Raw genomic sequence first — 17,415 nt, forward strand, 5'->3', positions numbered from 1 at the left:
TGTCGTAATGCAGCAATTGTTCAAATTGCGCGAAATTCCAGCAAATACGTAATCCCGGTGAGTACCATACTAATGCATCCAACGAAAGAAAATCCCGTTTGAAAAGTAAATTTGCTTAGTGTTTCCGCTGCAATAAACGCGATTTTGCAAATTCAGTTCAAATGTTGCGTAGTTTACACTCGGTTACGTTGTCTGTGTAACTGTCTGAAGGCCTAATGAAAGAATGTTTAGGAAAACGCTACGATAAATACAATATGTTGCGAACTTGTAGACTATCTGTACGTGTTAAAACAAACTGCAAGAAGCCATTAAACATAACACTCCAAACTTTGTCACATTAAAACCAATGCAATGTACACTTGACTTGATTTTTACGGTCACGCACGGTATTGCCCTATCAATGCTTGCAAACGTTTTACTCTTTTACGTCAAGAGGTTTTGCAGAAGTCGCACACACACCCTTTGGAGTTAACATACAGCGAAAGTGCAATGTTGCGTGATGTTTTTCAAATTATACGACTAAACAATCGACTATAGCACACAAATCTTGGCTAAGCATGTACAATTTTTTAGGAACGAAAACCCGTGACATTTGTCAATTGGAAACCACTCTTCGACGTAAAACTTTAGGTTTGTCGTAAAACTTTAGGTTTGCACTCTTCGACGTAAAACTTTCGGTTTGCAGCAATTGTTTCGACTTGCATGATAACGTGATATTCCAGCAAATACGTAATCCCGGTACCAAATGGCGTACAACGTAAGGAAAAATTTTTAAAAGTTAAAATTGGCAAACCTCTGCACTACACGCCATATTAAGCTGCTTCCAATGTCTGACCAACCCGTAACCGGTTTGAAATATAAATTGCCTTAGTTATACTGTTCAAACTGTGACAACATACGCCATACATTGCCAACTCTGCCTATTTTTGCGTAGTTAAACATACTGCTAGAAGTTTTAAACTTAGGTCTTTACTTGAAACGTTGCACACGTTCGGCAACAATAAATTTCATAACCTGTGATGTGATTTTTCCGTTTACGTGAAGTCTATTGCAAAACAGCAAACGCGCTGGTTGGTCGTCCCTTGACTGTTTGCCGCTGAATGTGTCTGAAACGGTTTAACTTAATGCTTTTCCACAATAAGAGATTAGAACACAACATTTGCTTTTTGGTTACATACTTACCTTATATGGATAAGGTCTATATGGAAGCTACATTGAATCAACTGCGTGGTATTTATTATTATTGCACCAATCTGCGTGACTGTAAAAAAAAGCAATGCAACAAAGTATGTAACCAAAAAGCAATGTTGTGTGCTACCAAACGGCACGTTGTATAATGAAACCTTTTTGTGAGTCATTTCAAATTAATTTAAACACAGTCAATTGCAAAAACTATTAGTGTTTTTCGCTGTTGTAAAACAGTTACAACTGTAATAACCGCAATAGTTTGGGAAATCTATCTACATTTTACGTGATTAGGCCTATACTAGGGTTGCCATACGTCCGGATTTCCCCGGACATGTCCGGGATTTTAGTGTTTAAACTGCGTCCGGGGGGAAATGCCAAAATATGCTTATATGTCCGGAATTTTTTTAAATTGTTTGTTGCGTTAGGGATAATAATTTATTTGTTAAGTCATAAACGACAATACAGCGCTCTATTTGGGATACATGGATGAGTGGAGCTGGGCTAGTAGCTGAAGGCCTTATATCTTGGTCGATATTGCAAAATTTAGACCATGTCTGAAACGATAAGAGCGTATATTCGCTGAAGAAAATTATAAAGCAGTAAAAGCAGTAGAAAAATAGCGCAACAAGAAGTCTGTTGCAGAGTTGCAGACCAAATGAGAATACCAAGGAAATTGTCGTTTTGTTTAATGCTTAATGAGAACTTGCATTCGTTTATTGCAATACAACATTTATTTTCTGTTCGTGTATAGTTTCGTGTTTATCCTTCTTTCACAAAAAAGCAATGGCGGTAATTTACTTTGGTAATATTCCAAAGTTGGTCAATGCAACTGAGGTAAATTTGTTATGGATTGCGCATTATCAAATATAATAGGCTAACCCTAGCTAAGAGATCACGAGAGGTCAAATCAGAGATGACCCAATAGTCTAGTGAATTCAAGACACTATGTTCAAAAATCCACTCCGGTATACAATGGATAGGCAAAGCATTGCTAGTGTGACGTCATATTGACAGACAATGTGTTCATATCTCATTTTAAGAACCGCTAGTGGGGTGTAAAGAGTGTCCGGATTTCAGGACACGAAAATATGGTAACCCTAGCCTATATATAAAAATCAGTTCATTATGACCAGGGCTCCTTATCACTATTGTATATCACGTTGTAATGAAACCTTTTGGTGAGTCATTTCAAATTAATTTAAACGCAGTCAATTGAAAAAATTTAGTCTAAGTCAAGAAGTCTTTTTTAACAATTACAAAGCCAAGTCCCAGTCCAAGTTATTAGTTTCTCAAGTTAAGTCATTGACATTGAAAATAAATGTTAGACAATTAAAATTAGTAAGTACATTTTATTCCAAGCAATATTTCGCATGTGAACAATAACGAAAAAGAAACGAATAGCAAGCAACTTTATACGTCTAAAAATTAGTTTAAATAAATCATTTTTACAAAAAAATGGTTTTAATTAAATCACTCTAATTTGAGTAATTTGCCTGTCTAAGTCAAGTCTTACAAATGAATTTATACAAATACAAATGAATGACTTTAGTAAAACAAAATGCTCTTGGTTTTGTTAGTCGTCTATAACGCTTTTTTGTAAGATGTTTTAAGTTTGTTAATTAAAGCCTAAATAAACGTACTCGTAGTCGTTTATTGTTATTCCATTGAACGACTATGGCGGCCATTTTGTATATCGAAATTGGCTGCTTTTTTAGGGCCAGGTGAGCTGGAACTTTATTTGGGTGATATAATGATCCAATATGACACAAGTCAGTTGAAAAGATCTTGCTTCTAAGTTTTACCTAGAATAACTATTTTTAAATTTTAAGGGTACTATTATATGCTCATACTCTACTAGTATAACCACTACTATAAAGCAAACTTGAACCTTGGACTTTTCCACTGTTACTTTTGGGCGTTGTTTTGTTGTGGAACTGGTGCTCAGCGACCAACGAAGGCTTCTTCATCTTCAACATTCCAGAGTATCTGTCCAAGAATAATTCACGATCAAATCATAATAAACTGAACAAGTATTGAAGGACACGAAAAACTTGACTGGACAAAAAATATGCGTGAAAATTTTCATCCGGTACTGAACTGATGAAGAAAAACGAGAAACAACTAATACCAAAGCAACGGTGTATTTTTTCAATTTTATTTACCCCATGGCAAGTGCAAAGAGGTCAGGTCGCTTGTCCTTCTCCTCGGTGCGTATTTTGTCAATCCTTTTTTCAAGTGCTCCGGCAAGACTCGACACGGCTGGGAAATAAGGAAGGATCTGCGGAACAATAACCATGAAATGGCGGAAACGGAGTTTGTGACCAAGTTTAATTACTTAGTTGATTATATTGCAATTCAATGGTTTCTCACACTTTATTTTTTTAAGAGCACCGTAAGAATTGAAAAATGGATTTGAAGGTTAAAAACGGGTTTGAATATATCACTGACATATATGTGTTTTATTTTATTAATTGTATTCATATAAAACGTATAAAAAAGCTTAAACTGTTTTATAATAAACTCAACTGCTAGCTGTGATATACAATGTCAAGAAAACTGTCGAGATATATCGATCTGAGATTATTATCTATTATGTACATATTAATTAAGAAAACCTGTATTCGTTTAGAGGATATGACCAAAAAAATAACTGTTTTTTGCGAAACTTGCCGCTTTTTCACAGAGCCGTGGTTTCGTTAGCGTTGTATGAATCAAAATGTTTTTACGTTTGTGTTTGTAAAGTAAAATAAGTCTGCAACTGAACGTCTTCAGAACCGAAATTATTGTGCAATTTGTTCACTGTATTAAGCTTTTGTTTTTTTAATTTGGTCAACGTTTACCAACTTCCACCGACCCTTAAACATTTTGGGATGGACTTTTTTCTAAAAATGTTAGTTTTTTACACTAGATATTCAACCATTAAACGTGTTTTTTCCGAAATTTTAAGAATTTAACCATGTTTTAAGATAACCTCTTTTGTGGGACTTATTTTTCAGTACATTTTGCTAAATACTTTTATTTACTAAATACTCTGAGCCAGTGGCGCTATCACTCATTACTCGCCCAGACGAAATACCACTCACCAAAAAGGTTGGAAGCCGTCTGCAAATTTCCGTTCTAGCGCGATCATTTCTTGGGTTATCGTTAACCTGTCTTGGCGGTTTTTACACGTAAACATTAGTTTATATAAAAGTCTAGTCATTTATTTCAACGCATGGATGAACAAAAAAGAAAATCAGAAATATTTTTTTACAATTATAGTAAAAAATTAACATTGACAAGATTTACAACCTGATTTGAGAGCTACACAATCTAATGAGAGCACTATTCACGTAAACATTTGTCAATTAATTCGCATAGGTAAGGACCACATGCACCAGAGGTTCTGTGGCGCGCGACGCCCTATAGTGGGTCGTTTCAATTTTCGAAGGGCGTCGCACAATGGTTTTGATTCACATCTAAACATAATTGCGATAACAAATATTCACAGACAATATTTTTTAGGCTTTGGCTTGGTTGGCCGCTATGAACTTTAAGAGATCGCAAAATCATACTTTCGTAGACTAATTCCTAAATCTCAGGTGTAGTTACACAAGTAGTATTTAGTGGACCATTCTGTCACTCAAAACATCTTAAAAAACACTGCTTACTGATATTATCATAAGACAATTGCATTCGAACTTATTGTGATTAAAAACGGACAAAGCGTCTTTATTACGACCATTGCTTCAAACGAGACCTTCGATTAACCTTATTTTTTGTGTAGTGTTGAATGTATTTGCACTTTAGTATTTAAGGAAATAACTGGCGCTAAGTAGTAATTCGCTTAGTAGTGGTGCTTAACACACAAGTTGTCCTACACCAACTAATTCAATTTCTCGCGGAATCCACACGCCAGTCGGGCGAGCGAGCGAGCGGACGAGTGCATAATCCCAAACCTGAGATACCAAATATTTTCGACATTAAGTATAGCCGATACCAAATGACAGTAGTGTTAGTGTTATACACCAACTAGCAAAATAGAAGAAAACGAAAAACCTAGATTATTAGGCCAAAATTTTGGTAAAAAGATTAGTTCTGCAGTTGTTAATGTACTATTTTTTTAATAAATTTAAAATTTTAATCTATGCTTCAGATCGCAAATCATGGTTGAAAATCCTACATCAATTTGGTATCGGATTGACCACAATAACACCCTAGTATCAGACGAGTACCGAATTTAACCTTTAAAAAATCAGCAACCATTGATGGCAGGTTGTGCTTTTCTCGAGAGTTAAACTAGACATGGCTGCGGTTGCTATATATTTTGGCAGGGGTTATTTTAAATAGGGTAATATGCCAGCAGGACACAAATAAACTCATATACTAAAATACTTATTTTGTTATTTATATTAAGTTTTCTTAACACCTGCTTGGCCTACCCTTTTTAAAACCCCGATAAAACAACCCTGCTAACACCGGCCGCCCCTACTAACACTATCCAATAACCTCTATCCCTATACTAAACTTCCACTTCTATCGAAATACTCCCCTATTTCAAGTTTGTAGAGCTCTTCTGGCAAATGTATTTTTTTTTTATTCCGACGTTTCGACGTCCTATACAGGTCGTCTTCATCGGGGTAAATAACACTGAATGCGACTAGTACAGTGCACGATAAACAAAAGAAAAAAGAATGAAACGCAAGCACGTTACAGCGCAACGCAAACACCGCGCGATAGCGAATGATTGGGCCTCTAATCACTCCCCTATTTATTGTTTATTTTACGCTTTAATTTTATGGCTATTTTAAGTTTCTCCCCTTTTGGAATTTTCGTTCATTAAATCTGCTTCAAGTGGCCGCCTTTGCCTCGGGTAAATAAACATGTTTAGGGTGTCCTTCATGTCAGACGTGACTTAGTTCTGTTAAACAACTACTTTTGTTGTTGTGTAGATTTAGGTTTTATAATTAAGATTTGTTGATGATTATTGGTAACCTTTATCTATAACGGAGTGTTGCTCTTCCAAGCAGTATATATAATAGATCGACGTTTCGACGTACTATACAGAACGTCTTCATCAGGATACTGACGTATCGTGCCTTTATCTACTTGATTACCATTTGAGGAACGAACTACGTTGTTGAAACCATCATTTGTGGTTATTAACTTCAGTAGATATTCTTTTAGCTATTACTGAAATTGCTTTTGTGGAGTTTGTTAGTTCGAGATCGGTATTAGCCTATCCGAATCATAGGCTAAGCAGGGTTTGCGTATATATTAAACGTTTTCAGCCTGTGGCACACTAAATTAATGAAAAACAAAATTGCGACTTAACGTCACCCTTAAATTTACAACAAGATAGTAGGTTAACTACCATTATATTAGAAGTTATTCAATAAAAAGTGTACTTTCAAATCTCCCATGCTTCGCTGCATGCCTAATTGAAATACCTTAAAGTAAACACATCTATTTGATAATATTCAATTACGTCCCTGCGATTTTCTTACCTTCGTCAAGATCATGAGAGCATTTCGAATCTGTGTGTATTCCTTTGATTCCAAACAAACCTGCAAATAAAAACTATATTAGAAAAGTTTGGGAATGTCAGTTCATATAGGAGAATGACAAAGTATACTAAATATCTAGCGTCCAAGTCACAATAATAATCAAGAGCTCTTTTTATAAACATATTTACCAAAATAACAGTGATGACCCTACAAAAAATTTGACTCGTATCTCTGTGAAATCATTACCAAAAACATTTTTAAAAAGGCGTCTATGGTCAATTAAGATTATAGGCTGCAGTTCCAGCTTGGTTCAGAAGAATAGTTTAGTAATATTTGTTAGGATTACAGATAAAAAAAAACTTACCACAACAGCCTTGGTAAGTTTATACTGCCATTTGTGGCAAACGTGTCGAAAATTCTCAAAGTCAAGTTGGTTGGCCTTGCCCGTGCCATCCGCACTGTTCGCTCGCAGCACGGTAACGAAACCGGGAAATTCCCCACAGTCCTTGATAAAAAATGTGTACATAACTTTTAAACTATAACTTAGCTTAAACATCGGCTGTGAGGAAATATATTTCTGCTAAGTTGGTTTAAAACTTTAAAACAATCTGACTGCTGGCCGAAAAACGAAGTCAATTAAAAATCCAACGACTCCATAGCCCTTTATTCCACACATCCCATAACCAATATAATGTAGATGTGTAAAGGTTAAAAATTTGTCTCCCCTATTCTATTCCATCTTTACCACATATGAAGTGTGGCCTTATAGGTTCCGTACTTACTACTGTGCATATCGGAATTGAGACTCGTCGGGTTATCTTGAGTAGTATTGATGTATTTGTGCGTAAAGCGCATTTTCTGCTAAGTATTTACAACATCCACAAAGTTTTACTGGCTCCTTTAAAATTACACTTTTAGCCAATGGAAAAATATTGTTAAGTTAATGCAGTTGAACTGATTTATGAGGTGACGAAAGCATGGTAAGTCAGATGGTTTTAAATAAATTGTTTCTTCTAGCTTTAATAGGATAAACGAGAATTATTATTGTGCTTCACATGCATGTTTTCGTGGTATCTATGTTTATATACAGCTGTGGGTTCAATCCCACCTAAAACGTTCAACCCCTGGAACACAGAGATATTATTACTTATCACTAGAGCGATTATATTTTGACTTGTCTAAAAAAGTCAAAATTTTCATTTCAGGCACTTGTATCGTTGACAAAGTAAAAAAAGTATAGTCAGCTTTTTATAAATTGTCGTTTAGCTAAAATTTTATTATAACAATTTAGTTTCTTAATTATATTCAACGACATTTAAACGTATCATTAGAGCAAAATTACTTGATTAGAGCAAATATTACGGTCTACGCGAACCGGCAGAAATAACCACCCAGGTCTAGCATTAGGTTCAGCTCGAACTTCTTTTTTATTTAGTTGTGTATTCCTGATTTGGCCAATAGTTTTGAACTGTATTTGCTGTCTTTTTTCACTCGTGATTTTCAATTATTTCTACCTTGTATTTCAACTGTTTACACAACATTTTTCTAAAATAACAAGCGTCTTGTTTTTCTTTGGCATTTTTATAGCTGTTTGCTTTTTTAAAATGACAACAATATCAATCAGGAAGTTTTCATGAGTTTTGCATAGACTTGAAAAAATAACTGATTTGTGTTCAACAAACATCAAAATTGTGTGGTTGACAACGCCAAAACGCTAATAAAGCATTTCTTGCAAAAAAATGATGTTTTGGCTCATTTGCACTGTTTTTTGTGTTGTATATGCATATTGCATATTCGTTGTTAATATAATACAAATAACATTTTACGATACAGTTTGCCATTGTTTCCTTACAATATAGTCAATTTAGCAAGTTTTCACCAATAGGGGAATTCCCAATTTTTTATGATTAGACTGCTAAACTTTAAGCGCGTTGAGAAGTACGAAATTATGAGCCAAATGAAATAATTTTTACTTATATTTAACGATTTAAGTGGCCAAACGTCTCCGCGTATTTTAGCATTAGGATTTGTAACGTCAGAAGTAGAATGTTAAATGGTGTTTAAAAAAGTATTTTAGGGCCAGCTAATGGCCTGTCTCTTATTTTATCTTATCGGCTTTTGCTCCAAACACAAAGTTCTTCTCAGCCTAAGCTTGACCTAAGCAAGCTTGTATATGGTGATTTGAGTGCTTTGGGTTATTTGCAGATGCCAACGAACACTTTCGCTTATGGTCTTTCTTTTGCACACTGTTTGTAAACCACAATGGTGCTATCTTTACTATAGTGTTCACAAAATTGGATTTGTAACCTAATTGCGCATGCCACTTGATCATTTCTAGGGCCCTTTTGAAGTACTGCGGGAAATCCTTTTCTTTTATCGGTCAAACTAAAAACTTGCATGCTGCAGGGAAAATTGTTATACAACAACCATTGTCTTACTTTATCGTAGGTGCTTTTGTCAGAGTGCCAGCGTGCAGCAGTCTGCAACATCGTGCACAGAAATCTCCCATATCTGGATGCCTCGTTCTCGGTAAGACTTGCAATTGTGTATGACACATCAGAGAATACCTGCCACGTCGAAATGGTTAAACACTGTATTAAACTATAGTGATGACAACCAAATTCCATGTCTAACAATGAATTGAAATAAACAATATACAAATATATACTGAAATAAAGACCTAGCTTTATCCACGGTATTTTGAAGTATTAACCTAATACATATACGTTCTAATCCAGTGGTTCTTAACCGGGGGCGCCAAATAATTCTTAGGGGGCGTGAGGTCTACTTTAATATTTAACTTTTTTGTAGTGATTGGAATGTTTTTTTTTTGGTGTTCATTCGGTTGTTATGATGTTCTATGCCAGGGCTGTTCAACCCGCGGCGCGCCTGATGTTTACGTGAAGCCCACCACTTATTCTCACTTTCAGTAGCCTTTATTTAAAACAATTGTTTCGACTATCATCAAAACGTGTAGAACGCGCAGTATTTGATGTAGGCCTCATCTCATATTTTTTCGGAGAATATAATCGAGTCTAGGTTGCCTGGTAGCAATAGCTTATATAATCGAGTCTAATGTCGCATTTTAACAGCCATCGAACACTTATTGTGCTCCCATCATTGTTAAGCAAGATGTGTGTTTTTCTAAATGTGTTTTTTTGCAGACCGTTGTAAGCAAATATATCTGCCCAAAGGTATAGTACCATGGCATGATAAAAGATGTAACCTCAATTTTTCGCACTTCGCGCGATAAGGCCGAGTTTTACGTATATTTGTGCAAGAGTTCACTCTCGAAGACGGAGTGTTTATAAGTAAAGTTATTTTATGACGTCACGATATGGCATAACTTATGACGCCAACCCCTTTAAATTAATAGGTTTTGCGGCCCATCGAATTTTTTGCAATGCGGCCCATTAGGTGGCAAATGCGGCCCATTAGGTGGCAAATGCGGCCCATTAGGCTAAAAGGTTGGTCATCCCTGTTCTATGTTTAACATTAAAGTTACATGTGTGTAGAGTTCAGTAGCTAAACTAATAGTTTATGATTTTGCAATTTGCGAGATTCGCTACTAACGACCGTTATGTTTAGTCAGGACAATATGTATAGTTGCAAGTTGTGCACATGTATGTTAAGTTGTGCGATGGGGTTGGGCACCATTCCTACACCTGAACAAACTATTTTTTTTTGCCAACTACAATATTAAAACTGCCAAAAAAATTTAGCGCTATGGGCGCTGTTTTTTTAGTTTTGATTTTAAAGTATAACGGCAATATTCTTCCAGTTTGGCTAACTTACAGATAAACGATAAAAGGTATCCCCTCATCCAACTATTTTCTATACATATTTTATATATATATCATAGCACGATAGCAACAGGGGGACTCGGGACTTTTTTGCGTGAAACTGTAATGTTTTTTGCAATATTGCCGTTGTACTGTGTGTTGTCACCCCTTTTAAAACACGAGTATTACAATAGTTAATTTTTTTATATCAAAAAACACCTTAATATATATTTTTTTTTATCTAGTTATCTTCATGTTAGCAAGATGTTTTGTAATTAGATGCTGTTTTGTCACTAAAAGGGTATGTTACGATTGATTTCAAATAGCAATTAGATAAATATATATAAACAGGGACTCAATTTTCTCGTTTGAATGAAACCTTGGTATTGTATTTGAACATTCCTAACCCCGACCAACGGCAATCCGTGAGCCATTGCAAAATTCATAACCAGGGCTACAACAAGATGGCTACTGTCTGACGGGTTTAACGGCGTACATCTTATTGATAGGCCGGTGGTTGTAAATTTGTTTTAAAAAAGTGTCACTCGACTTGATTGCTTGATTAGTAGAGAAGTGGTCACGTATACCCACAAGCGTGAGTTCGACTTTTACTAAAGCACGACGATGTTTTAAGGACTGTCTTATCTCTTATGCATTGTTTGCGATGAAAAATTAGCAACACTGGAATACAAAAGAAAACTTTTATTTAAAGGTAAATAAAATAAAATGGTTCACTAAATATTATCTCTCTTTCTAACTAAAATAAATTAAGTTCGCTTTTCGACTATAAGCTTTAATTTTGACATACCCTGTCAAAACACAGTAAGGTGGAAAAATTTTTGGTCTTTTGCTGGTGCAAAATGTGTATAAATTTGGCACAGTAGACAGCATCTAGAGGTGAAAAGATGCTTCTTGGAAAGATGCACAACTGGAGGAACTTCGTGATCGTGTCGTTCTTAGTAGTTTCTCAAAATCAAAAAAGTTTTAGTAAATAAATTTGAAAATAAATCAAGTAAAAATTATAATTTGAAAACTTTGGGATTAAAATGTTTACACAAATTAAACTTACTGGCTAAAAACCATTCATCCTTCTCACTCTTGAATCTAGCTCTGACTCTGGATATGTGCTCATCTTGTTTCCGTTCCTCTTCCTTCAGCTTAGAGATAAGGCTCTCACACCGCTCTTTCTCTCTCTTTTTTCGACTTTCAAGGTGGGACTGGAATAAAACAACACTGCTTCATAGGAAAAACAACAGATATAGTAACACAACTGTTTATATTCCAATGCTTTCTAAAATTTCATTTGGGGTTCAGTAGGGTGGGCGCACGGATATTAAAGTATACATCGGCCTGCACTAAAACACGAGAGATCGTTATTGACATACAAGGTTAATCTTTAATATTTTACACAACGTTATTTCAACTTACTTACCCCTTCATTTTCAATAGCCTGAACAGATTGCTTGAGTTTGCTAATTTCACGATCATATGCAGATGAAGGCACATCAATGTCATAAAGGGTGAGAGTCCAAAAAGTAGTGTAGAAACGGGGGGAGACGTCAAGCCAAATCTAAGAAAAATGAATAAACTGCATTGTCATAATAATGTTTCGAGTTTTTTCTTCGGAAAAATATTCTTAATCTCTAAATCAAAAAGTGCTTATTTTAAAATGATGAATTTTCAACTTGTGAAGCTTCTTACGAAATGAATGTTTAACGAACTTGCAGGCTCTATAGACATTTTTACCCAACTATTTTGTAAAAATGTCAACAAAACTAAAATTGAAAACAAAATCTATATGAATCATACATTATTAGAATGCAATTTTTCAATCATGCTGCAAATAGGTGTGACAACAGCTTCCGAGGCTGTTATGTAACGCTGTGTCTTGTCGATAGATGACTTGGGTTTTGACCGATCCAACTTTCGTAGCTCATCATATTTTGTCTGCAGAAATTAAAAAAAAAATTAAAATGTTTTAATAAGTTATACTGTCCTAAGTTAAATCAGTAGATATACACTACAACTTATTCAGCACAAGCAAACATATGCTGCTAAAATATTTCTCAAAGAAAAGCATACATACGTTAATTTGATGAGTGAACATAGGCCTTGAAAGAAAAAAGGCCACATCTGCTGGGGTGTAAAACTCAGTTGACAACTTGTCGATGGATTGAAAACGTTTTAAATATTCATCAATACCTAGTTGCAAAGCCAGAAAGTTGCCAAACTGAACCAGAGTGTCATGACACTGTGGAAAAGATATATTTTACATTTGTTGTCAATAATAACATTGTAATAAAAGAGGTAGATGGTTGTTAGAAGGCTAAAATGGGCATAATTTTAGTCAGTTTTAGTCAAAAAACAACTTATATTTAAAGCTTTATTGTAGACATCAGTTAATGCAGTGATTCCCAACCTTTTTAGACACAGACCCTTCTTTAAAACAAATGTCTAGCTTACTGATTTACTGTTTTTTTTAAGACTAACCCAACTAAGAATTATGAAAATTGTGCTTTAGTTTATCAGTCCTGTAGTGTTACACATGGTCCCTGGATGGCAAAAAAACGTGTTTACTATACTGAAAATATCGACTTAGTGTAAAACGCCATGCAGAAACGATTTTTTTGACAAAAAATAAACAAAATCAGGGCTTGTTATCTAAACCAAGTCCTTGCACAGAGCTTTAAAAACACGATGGTTTTTGACCCAGCTTCTGAAAAAGGTAATATCTTTCAAACAATCTGACAAAACCTCTTCGAGTGGTAGTGACAATATTTTTTTTTCCGCTCGCAGACACGTTACCTAAATCTATGCCATGACGACCGAAGAAGCTGATGAATTCAAACAGAAAATGAGGAAGCAATGAAGTAACTAAGACAGGGGCGGGTAACTCCTCCAGTCGGCGGGCCTAATATGGGAAAATTAAGTACTTGGCGGACAGATTCCTGAATCGATAATTTAATCAGATTGCCATAGGCTGCTTTTTGTCGCATAATGGCGGCTAATGTTGTACTCTTTAAACACGAGAACACTTAACATACTGCTTTCTTGCCAACTTAAGTGAAAAACTAATTGGGTATCCATTCCTTGTTAAATTTGAGACACTTATTTCGATCTTATGGCCGCAGTACTCTAATTTTAACCCAAAAGAAATAGCTAAAGAACAACTAACAATCACTATATTATTTGACGTAGTAACCAAGTAGTGAGGGATTGCGGCAGACTGTGGTCGCGGGCCACATTATCATGTAATACCGGAAACTGTCTGCAGGCCGCTCAAAACCAAATTACGGGCCGGGTCTGGCCCGCGGGCCGTATGTTGCCTGCCCCTGAACTAAGAGATAAGGATGTTTCCAATAAACTAAAAACATTCTCAATTAGCGAAGCATAACGTTACTGACACTAGTCGATAAACCATTAATAGGCTACTATTAGCCTACGCTTGAATAAGCGGTTAATCTGAACTAGGAAAATAGGCTACCAATACCTACAGCTGGCACAATTTTTATATCCCATCAGCATAAAATGGATATTTTGATTGATAGCTAATTTACCCCCTAAAACAAGGAAATTTACCCCAGGTTTTTTTTTTTACTTTTTATTTTATGATCATGGATACAAGTTTAATGAGTGATAGGAAATAGGTTTATTTAACTGTGTAACCCTAAAAATGAGTTCATAACCAAATATTACAAACATGTGCTTGCTTTCTGTTGGTTAGTTAAATCTCTTTATATTAATTATATTAATTTAACAGTGTTTCACAGGCCACGAACATGATGTCGTGGTCCACAAATGACCCAGGCCTGGGTTATGACCACCCTGACCTAGGAACTTGTGGAACCATGGTGTTACGTGCTTAATTAGCACTACAAAATTATCACCGGTTGCTAATTACGCCGACTGTAAATTCTAACATTCATTATTAATTTTGCGCCTTTGCTTTTAAATGTAGGGCTAGGATTTAGGTTTTCACATTTCGAGACATGTATAATAACGTAATATTTTTGTGCGCCCTGGTGTTCGCCCGTTAATTGGACTCTGGACCTGTTATTTCCTGTCTCTAAACAACTCTACAAATCTCACGATCATTTATCGCTTGTTTCTCGCCGCGGTTTAACTTCTCACAAAAAGGTCCGCCTAAAGTTATCTTTCCACGAAACGGCCGCCCTGTAAGGCAGGCCTCGGGTTCTCGGGAGCGCGTCGGTTCCCGTGAGAAGGAGTTTTGTTTTAGCGTATATTATGAGCGGCTGACCGCCTAGAGCTCAGTAGACGTTTGGGTGTAGCCTTGTGAAATTAGCGAGTAAAACTTAAGTGTCATTATGCTCTGTCTGTCGGTTGTTTGTATGTAATCGTGTGTGTCTAAGTGTCATTATTGTTTGTGGTGTGGCAATATTCTACTCTTGCAACCAATACATCTGTATATTGGGTTTTCTTGTTGTGGTCTTTAATATAAGTTCTCTTTGGTAGGTTATTTAATACCCGAAAATAAGGACTCACAAGCGGCTTTAACAGAAGGCCTAGGTAATTTTCTAGAATTACTGTTAAAGTCGTAACAATGGTAAGAAATCCCAGCAATGAATGAACCAATTACTGGTCATTATCAAATTCTGACATATTTATTTACATAAAATATAGTCTTAATGAGTTATAAAACCAGTTCACAGTCTTGCTGTAAAAAATGCTGCTATGAAAGTGACTTACAGACCATCTTGAAACCAAAAAGTGTTAAACACAGAGGATATTCATAAATAATCTCACAGTAGTTAAATAACAAACTTGCCTGATCTGTAAGTTTGCCAACAAGCTTGAGATGAAGTTCCTCCTCTTGATCAAATACAATTCCCTGTCTTTGTTGACCCATAAGAAGGCAAAGAGGAAGAGCCAAATTTTGTTCAATAAGTGCTTCTTTAAGGCGATTGGACGACTTTTTTGTGTTACGTATTTGCCCGAAGTATCCACCCTAAAATAAAACAGTCCATATTTAATTTTTGGCATTAAATTAATAAAATATTATTAGTGACCTCTGCCTTAAGAATTTCACCACCAGCCAAAGCTTTGAGTTGGTCATCAGTGATCTCCTCTGATATTTCAATTCCAGACATCTTTTGCACTACCTCTTTCATAATTAGCAAATCCAAACTGGTATAAAAAACAAATATAAGAATGCCATTTAAGTTAACCACTTTTTATGGATTTTTAAATTGAATAATAAAATCACAATTGTCACATTTTGGGAATCTGATCACTGTTGTATTGACAATTGTACATTGACAATGTTATTATATCCCACAGTCCTTAATAATTAATGAAGTGTAAACTTTATGAAACTAAACCAGTGATATCTACCAAACAGTATGTTTTTGACATGTACCAAGTTAAAAAAAAATATTTAATTACACTGGTCAACAGCAAATTTTAAACGGAGATGTGATAGATTGATGCCTAATGTATTTTTGGAGCTGGTTCTGAAAATGCACTTATTTTTTTTCTAGTACATCAGGTTTTTGAAATATTCGCATTTTAATTTTTTTAATGTATTGCTGTATTACTAATATCTTTAAAAAACAATATAATAAGTTCAATTTTTTGTGTTGACCAGTGTTATTGTTGATCGTTTTATACTAGATAAATAAAAAAAATTGTTGTTGAGTGACAATCCTCATGGGAATTTCCGACAAACTATATTTCTACAAACGTTCAAACTAGGATTCGCGGGAAGCGCTGAAAATTTGCTAATATGTGTAACAAAAAAGGAAAAAAAAGTTAAGAAAGCAGTCGTGGCCGCTTGCGTGGTTTTATTCCAGATGCTGAGAAATAATAGCTTAGATTTATCTGGAAGCAAGATTCTTTCATCAAATGAGCCATATAATGTCACAAAAAGAGCCATAGGTTCCCGACCCCTGATCTAGACTAATGTTTATTTTCCATTCCACTAAAACTAAAATACACAAGTTATAACAAGAAATAGAGTCATGCGCTATATGGCCTGAGCAGCGATGGGTCCAATGGACCCTCTTTTCAGCTGCACAGTAAAGGTAAAATGAAATGAAGACAAAGCATTTTTTATAAATAAATAGAGCACATAAAAAAGTCAATACTTATAAGTTAAACAATGTGAATATAACAATGAACATTTTGAACATAACAATTCGGCAAAAGACAAAGTCCAGAGGAATAACAATAATCAGAAAAAAAATCAGAAACTTAAGGCAATCATAAGAAAATAAGAAAAAAATAATGGGGGTTTATCAGTTATCTTACAGCTTAGTCGTTCAGTGTCATGGGCAGGTGGGGAAGAAAAGTATGAAATACAACTTATGATTTTTTTCGGTTTTGGAGGGAAAAAATTGGTTTTAGAACATTATTACTTGCAAATTCCCAACATAAAATGTCATACAGGAAATGGGGAGGTACCAGGGCACAATATAGTGTGGTAAGACTTTGCAAATAATTTAGTTAGTACTAGAGATAATGACTGCGGCACTTGCAATTTTAACTGGAGATATGCCTAATGTGGCAATTCTATTTTAGTTTGGTGTCTTCAATTACACCCAGATATTTTGAGGAATGTGGCCTAAAAATTGATTAAACCACAGTTACTGCTTGTTGTATTGGTGTAAATCAGGAGTTGACAATTATTTATAACTGCAGGCCACATAAAAAACTCAAAATGTTGTGGCGGTCGGGGTCAAAAATAGGATCTCAAATACACACAATATGACGCCATACTCCGACGCTATTAAACAAATAAGCTAACGAACTTCGCAAATGTGCAATTTAAGTCGAATTTAAAAAAAAAATATGCAACTATAGGCGCGTTGACCCGAAAATGAAGGTTTAAATACATAAATATTTCGCGGCAATATAAATCGGGAGAAAACACACATGGCATTAAATAAATTTGGTTACCAAAATGTAAATCAGTATGTTTCCAGTATTTTGTTTGTATTTTA

At 35.2% G+C, this 17,415-nt stretch overlaps 1 protein-coding gene across 3 annotated transcripts in view; it reads right to left on the minus strand.

Moving 5' to 3' along the window:
* LOC146136266 (THO complex subunit 2-like) overlaps positions 1 to 17,415 on the minus strand; it is a 74,200-nt gene that overhangs the window by 9,906 nt on the left and 46,879 nt on the right. For all 3 annotated transcript variants that reach the window (XR_014501584.1, XM_083395669.1, XM_083395668.1), the window contains exons 19-30: positions 15,484 to 15,601; positions 15,243 to 15,422; positions 12,543 to 12,707; positions 12,266 to 12,403; positions 11,889 to 12,026; positions 11,526 to 11,673; positions 11,265 to 11,422; positions 9,113 to 9,241; positions 7,039 to 7,179; positions 6,675 to 6,734; positions 3,351 to 3,466; positions 3,077 to 3,174 (exon numbers count right to left, since the gene is read on the minus strand). Coding sequence is in view for 2 of the 3 variants with exons in the window: in XM_083395669.1 (XP_083251795.1) it covers positions 3,077 to 3,174; positions 3,351 to 3,466; positions 6,675 to 6,734; positions 7,039 to 7,179; positions 9,113 to 9,241; positions 11,265 to 11,422; positions 11,526 to 11,673; positions 11,889 to 12,026; positions 12,266 to 12,403; positions 12,543 to 12,707; positions 15,243 to 15,422; positions 15,484 to 15,601 (1,589 nt within the window). In the remaining variant the exon portion in view is untranslated. The remainder of the gene's footprint in view (positions 1 to 3,076; positions 3,175 to 3,350; positions 3,467 to 6,674; positions 6,735 to 7,038; positions 7,180 to 9,112; positions 9,242 to 11,264; positions 11,423 to 11,525; positions 11,674 to 11,888; positions 12,027 to 12,265; positions 12,404 to 12,542; positions 12,708 to 15,242; positions 15,423 to 15,483; positions 15,602 to 17,415) is intronic.

The sequence above is a fragment of the Ascidiella aspersa genome, chromosome 8, assembly GCF_963924565.1.
Source record: "Ascidiella aspersa chromosome 8, kaAscAspe10.2, whole genome shotgun sequence".
NCBI lineage: Eukaryota > Metazoa > Chordata > Ascidiacea > Phlebobranchia > Ascidiidae > Ascidiella > Ascidiella aspersa.